Genomic DNA, 16,653 nt, shown 5'->3' with positions numbered 1-16,653 from the left:
CGACACACATGCCAAGCTCTCCAGTGATGGTGCTCTCGTGGATGACCCGACTCACTACCGCAGTCTGGCAGGTGCTCTGTAATATTTGACCTTTACTCGTCCAGATATCGCTTATGCCGTACAACAGGTCTGCTTATTCATGCATGACCCTCGTGAGCCTCATCTTAATCTGGTGGAACACATTCTGAGATACCTTCAGGGGACTCTTGATTATGGTCTTGCTCTTCACTGCACCTCCACCACTGTTTTGACTGTCTACACCGATGTTGATTGGGTTGGTTGCCCTGACACTCGGAAGTCCACATCTGGCTATGCGGTCTTCCTCGGAGACAATCTTATCTCTTGGTCGTCCAAACGGCAGAATACAATATCCCGATCCAGCGCTGAGGCTGAGTACCGCGCTGTCGCCAATGGTGCTGTGGAGGCTTGTTGGTTGCGCCAGTTGCTCATGGAACTCCACAGTCCACTTTAACATGCCACTGTTGTTTATTGTGACAACGTCAGCGCGGTCTATCTCTCCAGCAACCCGGTCTAGCATCAGTGTACCAAGCATGTGGAGATTGACCTACACTTTGTTCGTGAACGCGTCGGCCTCAGTGATGTCCGTGTTATGCATGTCCCGACGTCCTCTTAGTACACCGACATCTTCACCAAAAGGCTGCCCATTTCGGTCTTCCAAGAGTTTCGCTACAGTCTCAACGTTCAGCAAGCTCCCATCTCAACTGCGGGGCAATGTTAGACTTTCTGCTCGTTCACACGAGCATCTCTTTGAATTCCCTCTTTTACATCTTCCTATGCATGCATGAATGCACGCACTGCATGTTCACGCTCTTTTGCGTGATAGCTTGAGTGATATATATTTGTAAATTGTAACCTTGAATATTCAAATAACAAAGATTGTGTGATTCATTCCACTATCATCGGCAATGGATATTGATGAAATTATTGACCATGGAAAATTGTAATGCGGCCATATCTTATAGAAACTGAGTATTGATGAAATCATTGATCAGTGAAAACTGCAGCACGTCCATCGCTTATCTTTTTTCCTCGATAATTATAGGTTGCCAATTTCCTGGCTCGGTTCAAATCAATCCCCAGCATTGTCGACCTTGACAGTATGAAGGTTTCTGGTGACGTCTGGTTCGGCTCTGGAATTATACTCGAGGTAAACTTCTTGTAATTGGATGATCATTCTTTCTCCTTGGTTACCATCTCTGGTGCTTAGTTTACTGGATGACTTGTAAATTGACGTGATGCTAAATTATCAATTGTCACCGTCCATTCTGATCTCGTATCTGCTCATTCCACTCCATACTGGCTCCTTCTTTGATAGTTGTGGCATCTATGTTGCCGAAAAGTGCCTGAATGATTGTTGGTATGCTATCCGCAGGGCAAGGTGACCGTCACTGCCAAGTCTGGAGTAAAGTTGGAGATTCCAGATGGAGTTGTGCTTGAGAACAAGGTATGAGCTTCATCTTATCAATCTGAAATTCCCAATTGCAATGTATTTTGGTGCGCCGTGTGACACATGGCTTTTGCTCACTCCAGGATGTCAATGGCCCCGAGGATCTTTGAGCAATGCCTACTCGGCACCAGTTTTCCCGAGGACATGTCACGGGAACCACCCTAATCACTCCCACTGAGTTTTGTCCTTTGTAACTGCCATGTGCATTACGCTGTGAGGGTCTTGTTGAGCCCGTTTACAGAATAATTGTAATCATCTTGGTGCGTCTGTACTTGGTGTTTTTTGGTGCGCCAGGGACGTATATTTTTTATCAAGTGATGCTACCATAGTTTTGCGTTAATGTAGATACGTGCTTTTGCAATGTACTGCTGAAAAATCTTTTGTTGTCATCATACTGACGGTCATGATCTTATAAAATTTGCTTTCGCCGAGAACGGTCTTTTTCCCGTTCAAGTCTCTGAGACCTTGGCAGGGTCGGCGGCTCTCATAACGCCGCTCTGCTCAGTCGTATTTCTCGTAGACTAGCGTCACTCGCAGGATGATAAGATCTAACGTCCGTCGGAGGACTGGTTAACGCGGCGTCGCGGCGAGCGGGCAGAGGCGCGGGCGGGCAGCTGAGGAGAAGATGAACGCGGCTGCGCTGCAGGCTCTGGACGGAGGTGGAGGAGTTTTTTTATTTATATGTTCTAAATAAAAAAAAATGCAAATCTAGAACCTGTCGCCTTTCCAACAGAAAATAGATACAGGTTTGTGAAACCATGAAGCCGACAAGAGCACAGCTCAACGCATTTGAAATACTGATTCTTCTTACAAGATTATTTGCAGCATTAGTAAACCATCTATACTTGTACATTTATTCCAGTTATACAAGCAAACAGTAGCTGTTTCCGACGACAAGTACAAGAGAGTTTTTGAGCATCAGCCACGATTTCAGTACACCAGATGCTCAAGATGTCTCCAGTAGCTGACCAAAGAACAATCCACATGATTTTGTCTCTCTGTGCAAAGCAGCACAGAGGAGAAAACTGAAAAGGATCTGAAAAATTGCCCGCTAGCTCCAACAGACCAACAACACTCGTTTATTGAGCAGTTTCCTCAGCATTGCTAAGCTCTTCAGAAACTGACACTTTATTCTTAGCCATTATGCTCAAGCCGCACTACCATGAATCACTCTCACAAGAAATTGCTCCTAACAAATCAGTTTTTGCTTGCCAACACATGATGAAAACGCCTACTCATCGGTGACACACCCTCTTGACGCTGGAGCCACGAGCTTTATGTACTGCAAGAATAAATGGAAAAGAAGTCATATTAAGCGTAGAACCCAGGGTAATCTTATGTGAACAGGAGCTTTAATGTTTAAGCTAGCTACTGTACCTTCCAAAGTGCTCCGCGGTTGACCTTGTATGATGGCGGGCTCCATTTCTGCCTTCTTTCTTCCAGCCGCTCTTCCGTCAGATCAACATCGATTACCCTCTTAACAACATCAATGGTGATTTTATCACCATTCTGGACAAGACCAATTGGGCCACCTTCCTGAAAAATAGTTCCTTTATGAATAATACTACACTCTGCAATTATTTACTCACATCTTCAATGTAGCCAGAACCAAACAAAAATTGAACGGGCATGGAAGATAAGTAAGGTGGAAATTAAACAGCTTCAATTAAGTTAACTAGCAACGGTAGAGTACCACAACACAGTACCTGTGCTTCAGGACATATGTGTCCAACAACAAACCCATGTGACCCTCCAGAAAATCTACCATCGGTCAGCAGGGCGCACTCCTGCAACGAATATTGAACAATAATTAAAAAGTAATCAATATTCAATGGTCCTAAATTTTAGCCAACCTGAAGAAAGCAAGATTACCGCCTGGCATGCATGCTGCTAGGTATCAAATATACCAAAGTACCAGAAAGTTCAAACATAAAGAGCAGTTCAATGTTGATGTTTTTGAAGAGCTAAGAAATCTAGTCCTTAGCAACCTTAAACATTCATTCAAGCATTTCTGCTGCTTTGAAAAACAATTTCTGCAGCTGTGAAAAACATCAGAATTATGAAGCAAATGACATGGAGTAGATGCTGCATTGCTGCCTTCATGTATCTGTCGCACTACTACTCAAGAGGTGAGAGGTAAATATGGTAGAAACCTTGTTTCAGTATTACTAGTACAACTAAGAGCAGATAAAAACTAATGGCTAACCAATGCCAAGCTATGAGCTCAGCGGTACCTTTCCAAGACCAGCACCCATTATTGCACTTGTTGGAGTCAACATTTCAGGCATCCCTGGCCCGCCTTTTGGTCCCTCTCCTCGGATCACTACTACTTTTCCCTGTTGTAACCGTCATGGCAATAAAATAATTTGTTATAAGAACACAAGAGTCGCTCTAGGGAACTAGGTATATTCCATGAACAATGAGCAGAAAAGGCAATTGTGCACCTAAAAAGAGGAAAGCGCTAGTGACAATGTCAGGTGCAGAAAGTACTTGTATCACACATATTATTACCTTGAAGTTCGCTGGATTTTCTGAGATAGCAGTAATCATGGATTCTTCACCCTCAAAAACTAATGCAGGGCCTGACATTTGACCAAATACCAGTTAAATTCCACACGTAATATGGAGGCTTCCAAGGATTGAAGATGGAAGCAACCAAATTCACCTGAGAAAAACAGTCCTTCTTTGCCAGTGATTTTTGCTACAGAGCCTTCCGGTGCAAGATTGCCATAAAGTATTTGTATATGGCCAGTTGATTTAATAGGATTGTCAAGTGGTCGTATTATTTGCTGTGTGCCAACAAAAAAAAAAGGAGTTTTACTATTCCAAGGAGTTAGATGATAAGCCTGAAGAACTCAGAATTGATCTTTACCTGCCCTTCAGACAAAGGAGGGAAGATTTTAGCATTTTCAGCTAGAGTTTTCCCAGTGACTGGAACAGGAAAGAAAGATCATGTTATTACTTATTAGTTATTACACATAAAATGGAGCTCCTATTTTACATGATAAATGGTTATTGACTATACTCACCAGTCATGCAATCTCCATCAAGAAGACCTTGCTCCAGAAGATAATGAATTACCGCAGGAGTCCCACCAATCTGTAATGTTAATACATAAAGAGATTATTGAGTATGGAAATGATTCCAACAAGAATGTATAGCAAACTTGTGGCTTATTGTTAAATTCATTCGTTGATTAATTTTAGTCTTTGGATTTTCTCTCATCGTTAGTTTAAGCCCTTAAACTTTCTCAGAGCTTCACATAAGCAAATCACTTAAAATGTGTAAGCACGTGGAAGATACACCATAATGCAATATCAGTGAATAGAAAAGCCAAAAGCCAGCACACTTAAGTTTGATTGGATGTTTGCTCAAAAGAACCAAGAAAATTTTGTGTGCATTTACCTTATGCAAATCCTCCATGACATATTTGCCACTAGGCTTAAGGTCCGCAAGGAAGGGAACCTGATCGCTGACCTTCTGAAAATCATCAAGAGTCAAGTGCAAACCTACAGACCTGAAAGAAGAAAAACAATGAGCAAAAATCTACCTAAACAGTTAGGCAAGGACAAGATGATGATAACTCACCGAGCAATTGCTATCAAATGCAATACAGCATTAGTTGACCCACCAAGTGCCATGACAATGACCATTGCATTCCGTAGTGACTTCTCAGTGATAATGTCTCTAGGCTTTAAGTCAATCTTTAGCAATTCTAAAAGATACTTCCCAGCAAGACGGCATTCCTCTAGCTTTAGTGGGTCTTCAGCAGGGGTTGAAGAACTTCAGTACATAATGCCAAAAGAAAAATGATTAAGAAAAGGTCAATCGATGTACTCCAAGCGAATTGATGTAGAAGAAAACCTTATTTATTGCTTGAAAATAAACAAGGAAAAGATTCAAGATAATATTTTCACCTGTATGGAAGGCTCATGCCCAGGGTCTCAATAGCAGATGCCATCGTGTTTGCTGTGTACATACCACCACATGCACCTGCCCCTGGGCATGAATTGCGGAGCACGTTCTTTCTTTGCTCGTCGCTGATTGAACCACTCACAAATTCTCCATAGCACTGCATCGAACATCAAAATAAGTGCTTGCATATAAGAAGCAGAGTTGCTGAACAGCTCAAAGGTGATACACATACCTGGAAAGCAGATACTATGTCATAAGAATTGCCCTGAAAGTGACCAGGCTGCATTGAAAACATCTGTCAGAAAATTGTCGGTAATAACAGAACAAAAAAAGTCATAAAAAATTAACAGATTTAACACTGATTTAGGACACCAAAACATGCATGGTGCCAACCACATTAACCTGGATTTCTAGCATAAATAACTCAGTTATCGCTGTCATAGCACCAATTCTATGTCCCAGAAGGCGGTTCATTCCGTCATAATTGTCATTCACATATTCAAACCAATCAAACATTCTGTTGAACAATAGAACATTTCTGATTAATACACTAATATAGCAAGAGAGCAGGGCAGCATTACCTTAATTGTTCCACCATATACCATGATACTAGGTCGATTAAGCCGTCCCATTGCCATTATTGTACCTGGCATCTGCAATGCAAAGCGTTAAATCCAGCTGCAACAAAGATCTCAATGTGCATAATTATTCTAGGACGCTGATAGTACAAAGCTGAAAAGCTCAACTCCTTCCTAGTTCCAAAGCTTGCAGTGAAAACACATGTCCAATCACCTCAGCGCCCATTCAAACAACAAAGTGGGTACAAATTTCAGCAAACACATAGGAAAGCTCGTATTTTTTTCAGCAAAGACTGCGCCTTTTTTGTTGCATCCAGGAACCTAACTACTGAGAGTCTGAGATGGTTGTGAGCGGAAAGGAAAGCTCCAAAAAAAAATTATAGGAGAAAGCTCCAGTTTTTATTGCTACTTTTTCTAAACCTTTCTAGCACTCAGCTTTAAAATGCATCACCAACCCCTAATGAACTCAATCTCCAGCACAAAGTTAACTATCCGAAGGATGCACAAATTTCAGAACACCAAATCCCTCATCTGTGGCTCAATAGTTCAGTGGCAACAGAGTGGAACTCACATTTTTGTCGCATCCAGGGATGGAGATGTTGGCGTCGTAGTGCTGCGCGCCCATGACGGTCTCGATGCTGTCAGCAATGAGGTCGCGGGACTGGAGGCTGTAGCACATGCCCCGGGTTCCCATGGAGATGGCGTCGCTGACCCCGACAGTATTGAATCGGAACCCCACCATGCCGGCCTCGCGGACGCCGTCGCGCACGGCCTCGGCGAGGCGGAGCAGGTGCATGTTGCAGGTGTTCCCCTCGTACCAGACGGAGGAGACGCCGACCTGCGGCTTGCGGAGGTCGGCGTCGGTGAGGCCGACGCCATAGAGCACGGCCTGTGAGGCGCCCTGCGACTTGGGCTCGGTGATGCGCGCGCTGTACTTGTTGAGCTTGGCCTCGTCGGAGACCGCGGTGGCGCGGACGCGCTGGAGGCGCCGGCTGCCGGGGGTGGGGCCGGCAGCCGGGAGGGAGGGGGAGGTGAGCGCCAGTGATTGCATCGCGGCGGCGGCGAGGTTTGGAATGGGGTTTAGGGTTTTTAGGTGGCGAAGAGTGAGAACTGAGAGGCGACGGGGTGGATGGATAGGGACAAGTGGACGCGTGCGGCGGGAGGAGGGGGAAGCCGACGAGCCAGCATGCCCAAGGTCATCATAATATAATCCGTTTTTATCGGTCAAAATTCAAAATTAGGTAAGCAATTTGTTGAAACGTATTTATCGAAATAGATAATATATAGTTGTATTTATTAATTTAGTATTTATATTTGGTATATTGTGTACTGAAAATAGATTTTCAGTGCATCGTGTACCAAACGACATTGTTGCTTATATTCGGCACACCGTGTGCTGTAAATAGACGATGTGTTGAATACGGTACTGTTGCCCGTATTCGGCACACCGTGTCGAAAATAGCTTTTCGGTACACGATGTAGCGAAAATTTATTTTTGATACACTGTGCGTCGAATACGGATGCTAATTTAATAAATACGACTATATATTATCTATTTCAACAAATACGCTTATATATGTTGTTTATTTTTAGATTTTTGCTGTCTTTTGCCTCGGCCGGATTATATTATGGACGGTCTATCTCTCTGTCGATAGATTGTAGCAAATGAGAAGGTGACATATAATAAAAGAAAAAAATTGACAAATAATCCAACAATAAATCTGTCGGATCTAATAGCCTTCTTAGCAGGTAAAAACAACAAACCCGAAACCCAAAAACTTTAATAACCCAGTAGCGAAAGATCTAGTACATACATCAGTCAAAAATTTGAGAAAGAAAAATTATGTCTATCGATATGATTTCAGCATCTGAAACAGATACGTCAGTCATCAATCACCTCTGTGTGGTTGAGCAGTTTCCGACGAAATTTCTCAACAGTCCATACTCAGTATCATCCCTGCGTCCAAAAACTCCAATATATAAAGGGATGTGCACTCAGAGCTGACTGATTCCATATTAATGTGAGCTTGTACACATATGCACCTCATTTAGCCTGCTGATTTCACCCAATTGACACCTCGATAGTTCCCCCTACAAGAATAGAAACAGAATAACAAGACCATAGTCATCAATAAAGAAAACTTGTTAGAGGTGTAAAAAAACACAAACATAACCGGTGCAAGCAATCTCACCAGCAAAAACTAAAGAGGAGCATATTTCATGTTGCAACTGGACAACTTTTCCACAATGCACTAATTTTGGGTGTGATTAATCATGGTAGCAGAATTTTAAAGAGCAATATGAGATAAGCAGCAATAGCATACAAGAAGATACAAAACATAAATACACAAATAAACCTAAAACACACAGAATAGTATACAATGGTCAAAAAGACAAGAGTATATCAAAACTCCAGTTGATCTAAAATTGCTAACAATCACATCAAAACAAGCAAATATAGTATCTAAAGACTCTCTAGGTCTTTACACAAATATTTGATATTCTTGATTATATGTGCTTTGGCGTTTAGACTTAATCTGATTGTTACTTTCATAAAAGACACTCAGAGTAGATAAAATCTCCCGAGTAGTACGGAGGTGCTGGACCCTATCAAACTCATTCCGACTCAGGCTTGTCAATAAAATATTTCTGGCCTCGATTTGAATCTGAGTCGTACGAGTAGCAAGAATCTCATAGTTAGAATCAACTATTTCTCATATTACACTTCCTTAGCTTAGAAGATAAGCCTTCATGCACACCTTTTAGTATGAAAAATCTCGATCATCAAACAACCACTTCTCTTCATGTCGCCTACAGATCACAAAGCCAGTTAAGGTCAACAAGTGATTAAACCGGTTATGATACCAATTGTAGGACCAAGAATGACTAATAGATACGGGTGAATAGGCGTATCAACAATTTTTTTTTGAAATTGATGGTTTTCTCCTATTTTGATCACCTAACGCACCTCAAAAACTAAAGCGAAAGTAAATAGAGATAAACAAAGAAAAGAACCAAAAGCTTGTGACTTCATGGATGGGATATGAACATAAAGTTCTATTTAAGACCATTACATGACCCTAGTCACAAAAAGCTCGTAACTTTGAAAGAAACTCAAGAAGATAGCCACCGGGCGAAAAAAACTCTCCAAGTTAATGACTTGAGGCAAGAAAATGCAAGACCTAGATTTGTACTATTGTACCCACATTTTATGCCCCTAGCAATAAGAAGAATCACTTCATAAAGGTGAAAAAACTACAGCTAAAAAAGAAAACGAAAATCACAATCGAAAAAGAAAAAGTAGGAAACCAATAGAGAAAAACTAGAAGGAGATAAATTCAAACACAAGAGTAAACAAGAACTTCATTATTACAGAGATCAGCCCTATTTTAGGCGGATTACAAATATTTTGCATACAAAATCTCACACCTAATACATATGCTAAGCATTCATCTCTCTACTCTAAAACTCTAGCACAAAACTCTCATATGGATAGCACAAGTGGCTCAAAATAGCTGGTTCATTCTCTCTCATAGCCCTACCCCTCTATTTATAGACTAGAAAACTCTTATTACTAAAATACATATCTCTTGTAGTACACTGTTATCTACCATCGAAGATATTTTGATCTATTTCTTGTTCCGTCTATCGAACGATCATGACGTCTTCACGACTTAGCTTTGCCTCGATATAAGCTTCGCGATGGTGTCACATACTCCTCTAGTCCTCCCACGATTTTAATACCCAATCGTGAAACCTTTGCATGTTTCTCAAAGCGTGTCTCGCTACTTGCTTACACCTTAAGCAAGCGCTCTGATGTCGACATGTGTACTCCGTCTTGCGATCCTGACCGTCGACAAGTTTCTCCCACTTTCGATCCCTCGGGCCACCTTGTCACTTGCACCGGCATCCTTTTCGTTTGACTTTGTCAACATGTCGTCTTCATCCTCCGTTTCATGTTTTACTTGACATCCACGTGTATAGTTAGGATCATCCTTGACTCCATCTAACCTCCTTGATCGTCTGGCACCAAGCACCCGCTTAGTCTCGATCATCTACTGTCGATCGTCAAGTTGCATCTGTCACCTGCACACTATGAGATAAGCAAACATATTTCTCCAACTCCAATTCCAGTTAGTTCATAATCAAAATACTTAAAACAAGCTCAAACAATCTAAAACTTAACTAACCAAATTGCCAACCTTAACAATTACTCATTATATATAAATTAAAACACATTTCAACTTGATTTCTTACAACCTAATAACAATTGTTATTCTCAAGGGTAACTTGGATATCGACATGGGCGTAACTACAATCTATCCAACTTCACCTCACATCTCATGTACACTGGTACTTTTCAAGGGTCACTTGGGTGACTGCCTCACTGAGTCAGGCTTGCTGTTATTGCATTTTCAACTGAATGGCGCACTCAGTGCAACCTTCTGAATGTAGGGTGCAGCCCTGTGACACTGATAATCTACTTAAATGTTTCCTTGCAAACCATGCCTCTTACGTGATACTTACCTTCTGTTCCCTTTCTTCCATTGCGCTTATGGTATGACGATGCTTCCTGTTTACACAACTAGTTTGTAGCAACACTCTCCTTCCCTTTGTCAGTAACTCTTCCCGTGCTAAATTGTGTAGTTTCAATGTCTGGCAAGTACATCATCGCTGGTTTGGTTGGCTCCTTCGCCATCGCATATGCTTCCGACGTCCTAGTGGCACAGAAGGTGTTTGGAGGTAAGGTTGCCTGATCTCAAGTTATTACCACTGCAAAACACCTCCCCTCTTGTTAATGTTTGTATGACATGGTGACCAGGTACAACTCCGAGGACCGTGCCCGACAAGGTGTGGTGGCAAGCGACGGACAAGAAGCTCCAGGCCTGACCTCGGGTCATCATGAACCCCATCAGCCGCCAGAACTTCATCGTCAAGGATCTCAAGCCCTGATTGGGTAGGGGGTAAAGGAACGCTGCACAATGCAGATCGCGAGCATTGTTTCTTATTGGATTTAAAGTACCGAAAATTGGATTTGAAGTTCTGATTCTGAAGTTTCAATTCCAGGCTTAGGTTGTGATGGACCAAACTGAACATGCTGGTGGTTGTAGCTACAAGAAGCTGTCCATGCTGTACTCCCAGACCAGCTCTTGGTCTCAATAAAACAGTAGTATTAACTTTTGTCTAGTGCAGTCTGGTATCTTCTGAAGCAGATTTGCTTTAGACATTGTCATCCTGTGTGATTGTCTTCGTGCTGCATCCTCTACTTTGTGCCTGTCCTCTCTGGTGTGGAGTGATATGTGTCGCGCACACACACACACTGGAATATGTACCTTGTCTACTGATGCAAAAGATTTGGGGCAGTTGTTTCAACCCCAGCGCTCCCAGTGTGAAGCTACAACTAGCCACCTCTTGCAAGTTGCAAGCACCTTGCCGTTTTCGAGACCTTTCTTCTGTGAATTTCCGTAGCTATTTAGAAATGCACGCTGTTAGTACTTTGGTCAAAAGATGCGGTGATCTGATTTGCGATGACACGGCCACGGCTGTAATTTTTATCAGATAAAAACAGCAGAGATCTCCATCTAGGAAGATTTGGCGTTTGACCCAACACAACGAGTAGTTTTCATATCAGGATTAATCTTCGTTTTTATGGGGAAATTTTAGCTGAGCGTTGCGCTGCCGAGGAACAAGGTTCAGTTAGACAGTTACTGACTCATGAGCGGTTCAGACAAAATGTTGTTCAGGGCTCCAGGCTTCGATCTGAAGCTAGCACCGACAGCATAACACAGGTTAGGCTATGGTCTACGCAATGGGAGCAAAGGTTAGGCTTTGGCCTCCTTTTAACACTGGATTCTCATAATCTCGCAATTTTTCGCTAGAAACTTCACCTTCAGCGAGCTCGATGTTTTCGGAGTGAATCTCCTACGAGTTTTCAGTTTACGAGAAGTAAGCCTCACCCTGCAAGAACTTGTTTCTCTCTCAAAAAAAGGAGAAATCGTTTATAATCCTTTTTTTTCTGGAAACAGATTAGTAGAATAAAAAAGTTACTAGTTGGGATTCGCTGATGTGACGTGTTCATCGGTGCAATACATGGGCGGTGGCGGCACGCAGCGCGCGGCGTTCCATGACCGGCCTCGGTCCCTTTCCATTTCTGCCTTTTCTTTCTTCCACCGACCTCTCTGCGCTCTATAAAACGGCCACGCTCCCCTGTGTCGCCACGCCATTGCTTACCACCTCCGCTTCTGCACACGTCGTCGTTCTGCGCTCGCATAGGAGCAGTAAACTAAGGACCGGGAGCAGGGGAAAGGACCGTACGGATAAGCTCGTACTCTCTCTCTCTCTCTCTGATCCGTCACTTCCCCGTCGTCTTGCGCAGTAGATAGTAAGAAGCTGCTTGCTGCGTCATGGCCGCGCGAGCTCTCGCCGCCGTCGCCGGCCGCCGGGCGGCCGGGCAGAGTGGATTCCCCGCTCTCGCCTCATGCAGGTAATGCGCAGTTCATCCGAATCTTTTGTGAGTTGATGGAGGCATTTTGATTGGCAAGTTCGTTTTTTTTCCCTGGATCTTGCAACTTTGCAAGCTTGCTAGTGGTAGCCAGCACCGAGTTCTTCTTCGTGTTCTGTCTCTGTGCGTGGAATGCCTATGTGAATCTTGATCTTGACAGGAGAGGAGGAGCTCAGGGTCACTCGAGTAGCAGCGCCCACACCCAAGCTGAGGAGCGGAACGCCGACCATGACGCGGCGGCGGATACGGTCACCGCGGAGCAGGTGGAGACCGCGCTGAACAGCAAGAACGTGGAGGAGATGGTCCAGGAGGGACGCGCCGCGACGGTGCTCCCGGAAGAGGTGGTGGACGACGCCGACGCCGCGTGGGTGCCCGATCAGGAGACGGGCGTCTTCGCCCCCGGCGCCGTCACCGACGGCCCGCACGAGCAGCCTGGTCGGCCGTTGCCGTCGGTACTGGACCAGGCAGTGTTCGTCCGGGAGGAGGACATAGAGGACGTCGAGAGGCCAAGTGAAGGAAACGTGTGATCGATCTAGTCGGTCTTAGCTCAGAGGCTTGCAGAGTAGTAGCAATAAAAATAAAATGAAGTTCTATGTATGATTTGAAGTTAATTATATTTGTTAGAGCTCTAGTTCTGAGATCGGTATATAATTTAAAGTTTATAAGATAAAAATAAAATAATTTAAATATTTATTTTTAGTTTAAAATAAGAACAATATATCTCATTTAAAGACAGTATAATTATCCATAGCTTTAGCTTTAAAAATTTCTTAACTATAGAGAACTAGCTCTAAAAATTCTTAGAACTAAAATTCTACTAAACAAATCCTAAGTTTTATTTCTTCCTGCTAGAATAATCTCGTACACTCTTCTTAGAAAAAAATACAAGGTTCTAGTAATAACCAGTGCAGAGCTCCATGGATTTGCATGTCAAGCTTTGCCTCATGTTCAATTATCAGTACGATATCTGTTGGATTCAATCTGTGTCAAGAGCAGTTCCGGTTCCAGTTTTATTTGAGTTAATGTTAAATAAAATTGGTTACATTACCGTGGATTTTCTGAGATTTGACATCACGTTAGATATGTTCATCGTTGATTTTCGGAGAGCAGGGCATCAGGCTGTATGCGTCATGGAAGATTGTGAAATACTATTACATGTGCAGGACAGCATACATGAGAACTCCAGAGCAGTTTTTCCCAGAGAAAAAAAGAAAAAAGAAGAAGAAAGAAAAAGATCTTCAGAACAGATCACTGCTCTGTAACATCAAACCTATACCATGAAATCGACCATTTATGTCAAAATAAACAAGGTTGCTCACAGACTTGCTAGAGGATCGATAATGTTATATGCAAGTACTGGCATTGTTCTTCTCATAGCCAAACTCATACCCGGTCACAGGGGTGCCCATGCGTTGGCGGCCGCCGCCGCCTTCTGATATGTAGGATATGTAGGTTTCCCTTTTTCTAAGCTTTCATATAGTCCCAATGTGTGTAGATTTTTGATATATACTTTTAAGGATAGTTTAGATCTCTAGCTGTATTTCATGTTGATGCTTTTGAAACATTTCTAGTAATGAATGAAGTAGTTTTTAAAAGATTTGTGTGATTGAAAAGCCCTCGACCTTGGATAGGCTGAGAGGCCCTCCCAAGGGACAATACCGCGTGGCAACATTCTAGCTTGGGCCCTAAGGGGGTAAGTTTTGATGGATTATGGTCTCTCGTTTGGTGAAGTAATTTTTTTTGATAAATTTCATCGTTTTTTCTGTTGATTATGCAATACATGCTCAGATAGCACGATAAAAAAAAACTGTTAAGGTCAACGGCAATAACCAATAGTAATGATAATTTATAGGTGATATATTAAAAGAACTTGTGCTTCCCTTCTGTACTGTATCCGCTCTCCAAATGTCCTGTCCTCTGAAACCACTGAAGGATCCCTGAAACTGGACCATGTAAACTGATTTGGTCGTGTAGGCACCATGTGTTGTCCATTTCCACATGATTTGATCCGGCTGATGAGAGAGTTGTACTTGTTGTAGCAAATCCCAGAGCCGCACAAATTTTGCCATTTCTCCGACCTCCTTCATTCGCCACAGACCTCTAGTCCATTGCTGATCAGTGAGAACCTCTCTCTCTCACACAGTTCGGTTCTTTCTCCATGCAAGTTTGGTACTATGTCCCTCGGTGCAACTGCATCACAGGGCGGTATCATTCCGAACCAAGGACGGTCTGGTTCAGTCCACGCATCTGATCGAGTTGGCCGGAACTGCTCGGAACACGTGCACGACGCCGTCGATCTCGATGGAGCTGCAGCCGGGGTCCTTGCTGATCTTCCTCTAATCTCATCTGCCTCCTGACCCGCACCGCCCTGCCGTGCCGGCCCCTGGACGCGTACATGTTCGACATGAGCACGTGGTCCCTGGCCGCGCCGTCGTGGTCAAGCTCCGCCATGCGCCGCATCACCCGCTCGGCTCGCTCGACGTCGCCGTGCGCGCGGCAGGCCGCAAGGAGGGAGCCCCGGACGAGCGCGTCGGGCGGCACTGGCATCGCCGCGACGAGCTCCTCCACCTCGTCCAGCCTCCCCGCGCGGCCGAGCATGTCGACGGCACAGCCGTAGTGCTCGATGCCTGGCGTTACGCCGTAGGACCTCCGCGCGCTGAATCTCCCGGAACAAAGCCAGCGCCTTGCCGTGCTCGCCGGCGCGGGCGAACGCCGAGATCATCGTGTTCCAAGAAACGACGGTCTTCTTCGCCGGCATCCTCCTGAAGCACCGGTGCGCCGCCGCCACATAGCCGCACTTGGCGTACTTGTCCACCAGTGCGTTCCTTGCGACGACATGGAGGGCGACCTTCCAGGCCGCGACGCGCCGGTGCGCCTCCCTCCCCTGCGCGAGGTCCCCCACCGCCGCGCAGGCCGCGAACCCCGCGGCTGCGGCCACCGCTTCGACGGCCACGCCGCAGTCGTCCTCCATGGCAAAGAAGATCTCCATAGCCTCGTCGAAGAGCCCCAGCCTCGCGTGCCCGGTCACCATGGCCGTCCAGGAAACCACGTCCCGGCCGCCCGGGAACCAGTCGAACAGGACCTGCACGGCCGCGCGATCGCCGCAAGCGAGTTAGAGCGCGATGAGGCCGTTACGGACGGTGCGCTCGCAGTCCAGACCGAGTTTGGCGGCGTGGGCGTGCACGGCCGTCGACTCGTCCAGTGCCGGGGCGGCCGCTGACAGCGCCTTGATGTGACGTCCGTCTTCGCAACTGCTCCCGCGCTTGGCACAGCGCCACAGTGGTCGCCCGAGATCGCCGCCGCCCTCAACCACATCCGTGAATCCCGTAACCACCACCCGCGTCTATATAATCCAAATCAAACCACCCATCGAACCTCCTCTCACCATACCGCGCCCAAAGCCTCACATCCCGTCGAGTTTCCTCCACCCGAGAGCGCTTGCGCCGCCACCGAGCTCCGCCACACCCCGTCACCGTCGTCGAGCTACTCCAGCCTTCCCCAACGCCGCCCGAGCCTTTGCCCGTGTTCACCGTCCGCACGTCGACGTCCCCGACCGATCTCCATCAAGTTCCGTTGCCGCAATTGAGCTCCTGCGACCGCCGAACCTCCGCCGAGCCTGAGCGCCATCGCCGATCCTCCTCGAGCTCCCCCGACGTGTTGCAACCCGTCAAACGAGTTCATCGTCAATCCCCGATGACCATCGATGTCCGAGCTGCGTCGCGCCATTTCCGTCGCCTCCGACCGTCCTCCGTCGTCGCTCGAGCTCGCCCCTGTCGCCCTCACGCCGGATAAGAGTTAGGCCCGACCTCAACTGTCCGATCTGGCATAGACGACCACGATTAGATCCAGCCGTACCCCTTCGTGGGCCAATTAGATCGCGCCACGTGTCCCCCTGGATGATTGGGATTATGTGAGCCATGTCAGCCGCTAAGTCAGCGCGCCACATGGGCGATTTTGTCCGACGTGACAGTCCAGTCAGCCGATCAGAGCCGAGTCAACAACCCGGTCAGCAGTGACGTTAGCGCTTACGTAATAACTCGGAATTTCCTTTAGAAAAATAATTCATGAAATAGGTTGTACAACAATCTCATAGAAAAACCCAGCAGGAAAGGTGATTGAAGTGTCTCGGTATGATTCGCTCCTCCGCTTGCAACGGTTGGAGGCTGAGCATATCGTATGAGTAAAGTTGT

At 45.4% G+C, this 16,653-nt stretch overlaps 3 protein-coding genes across 3 annotated transcripts; 1 reads left to right on the top strand and 2 right to left on the bottom strand.

Annotated features, from left to right (window-relative positions):
• Positions 1-2,254: 2,254 nt before the first annotated feature.
• On the bottom strand, positions 2,255-7,154 carry LOC133896105 (dihydroxy-acid dehydratase, chloroplastic-like). Its single transcript, XM_062336621.1, has 14 exons — positions 6,533-7,154; positions 5,965-6,036; positions 5,616-5,663; positions 5,386-5,540; positions 5,057-5,251; positions 4,874-4,985; positions 4,498-4,567; positions 4,341-4,399; positions 4,134-4,257; positions 3,980-4,050; positions 3,703-3,804; positions 3,175-3,255; positions 2,846-3,004; positions 2,255-2,750 (listed from the first exon to the last, which is right to left on the bottom strand). The coding sequence occupies exons 1-14, from the start codon at positions 7,010-7,012 to the stop codon at positions 2,700-2,702; spliced, it is 1,779 nt and encodes a 592-aa protein (XP_062192605.1). The 5' UTR covers positions 7,013-7,154; the 3' UTR covers positions 2,255-2,699.
• A 5,050-nt stretch (positions 7,155-12,204) lies between these two features.
• On the top strand, positions 12,205-13,096 carry LOC133896255 (uncharacterized). Its single transcript, XM_062336827.1, has 2 exons — positions 12,205-12,445; positions 12,624-13,096. The coding sequence occupies exons 1-2, from the start codon at positions 12,366-12,368 to the stop codon at positions 12,988-12,990; spliced, it is 447 nt and encodes a 148-aa protein (XP_062192811.1). The 5' UTR covers positions 12,205-12,365; the 3' UTR covers positions 12,991-13,096.
• Positions 13,097-14,671: 1,575 nt separating this feature from the next.
• On the bottom strand, positions 14,672-15,494 carry LOC133895234 (putative pentatricopeptide repeat-containing protein At3g13770, mitochondrial). The gene is made up of 2 exons (XM_062335388.1): positions 15,152-15,494; positions 14,672-15,090 (listed from the first exon to the last, which is right to left on the bottom strand). The coding sequence occupies exons 1-2, from the start codon at positions 15,492-15,494 to the stop codon at positions 14,672-14,674; spliced, it is 762 nt and encodes a 253-aa protein (XP_062191372.1).
• Positions 15,495-16,653: the final 1,159 nt, after the last annotated feature.

Source organism: Phragmites australis, chromosome 16 (assembly GCF_958298935.1).
Source record: "Phragmites australis chromosome 16, lpPhrAust1.1, whole genome shotgun sequence".
Lineage (NCBI taxonomy): Eukaryota > Viridiplantae > Streptophyta > Magnoliopsida > Poales > Poaceae > Phragmites > Phragmites australis.
This window is presented reverse-complemented; position numbering and strand designations above follow the sequence as displayed.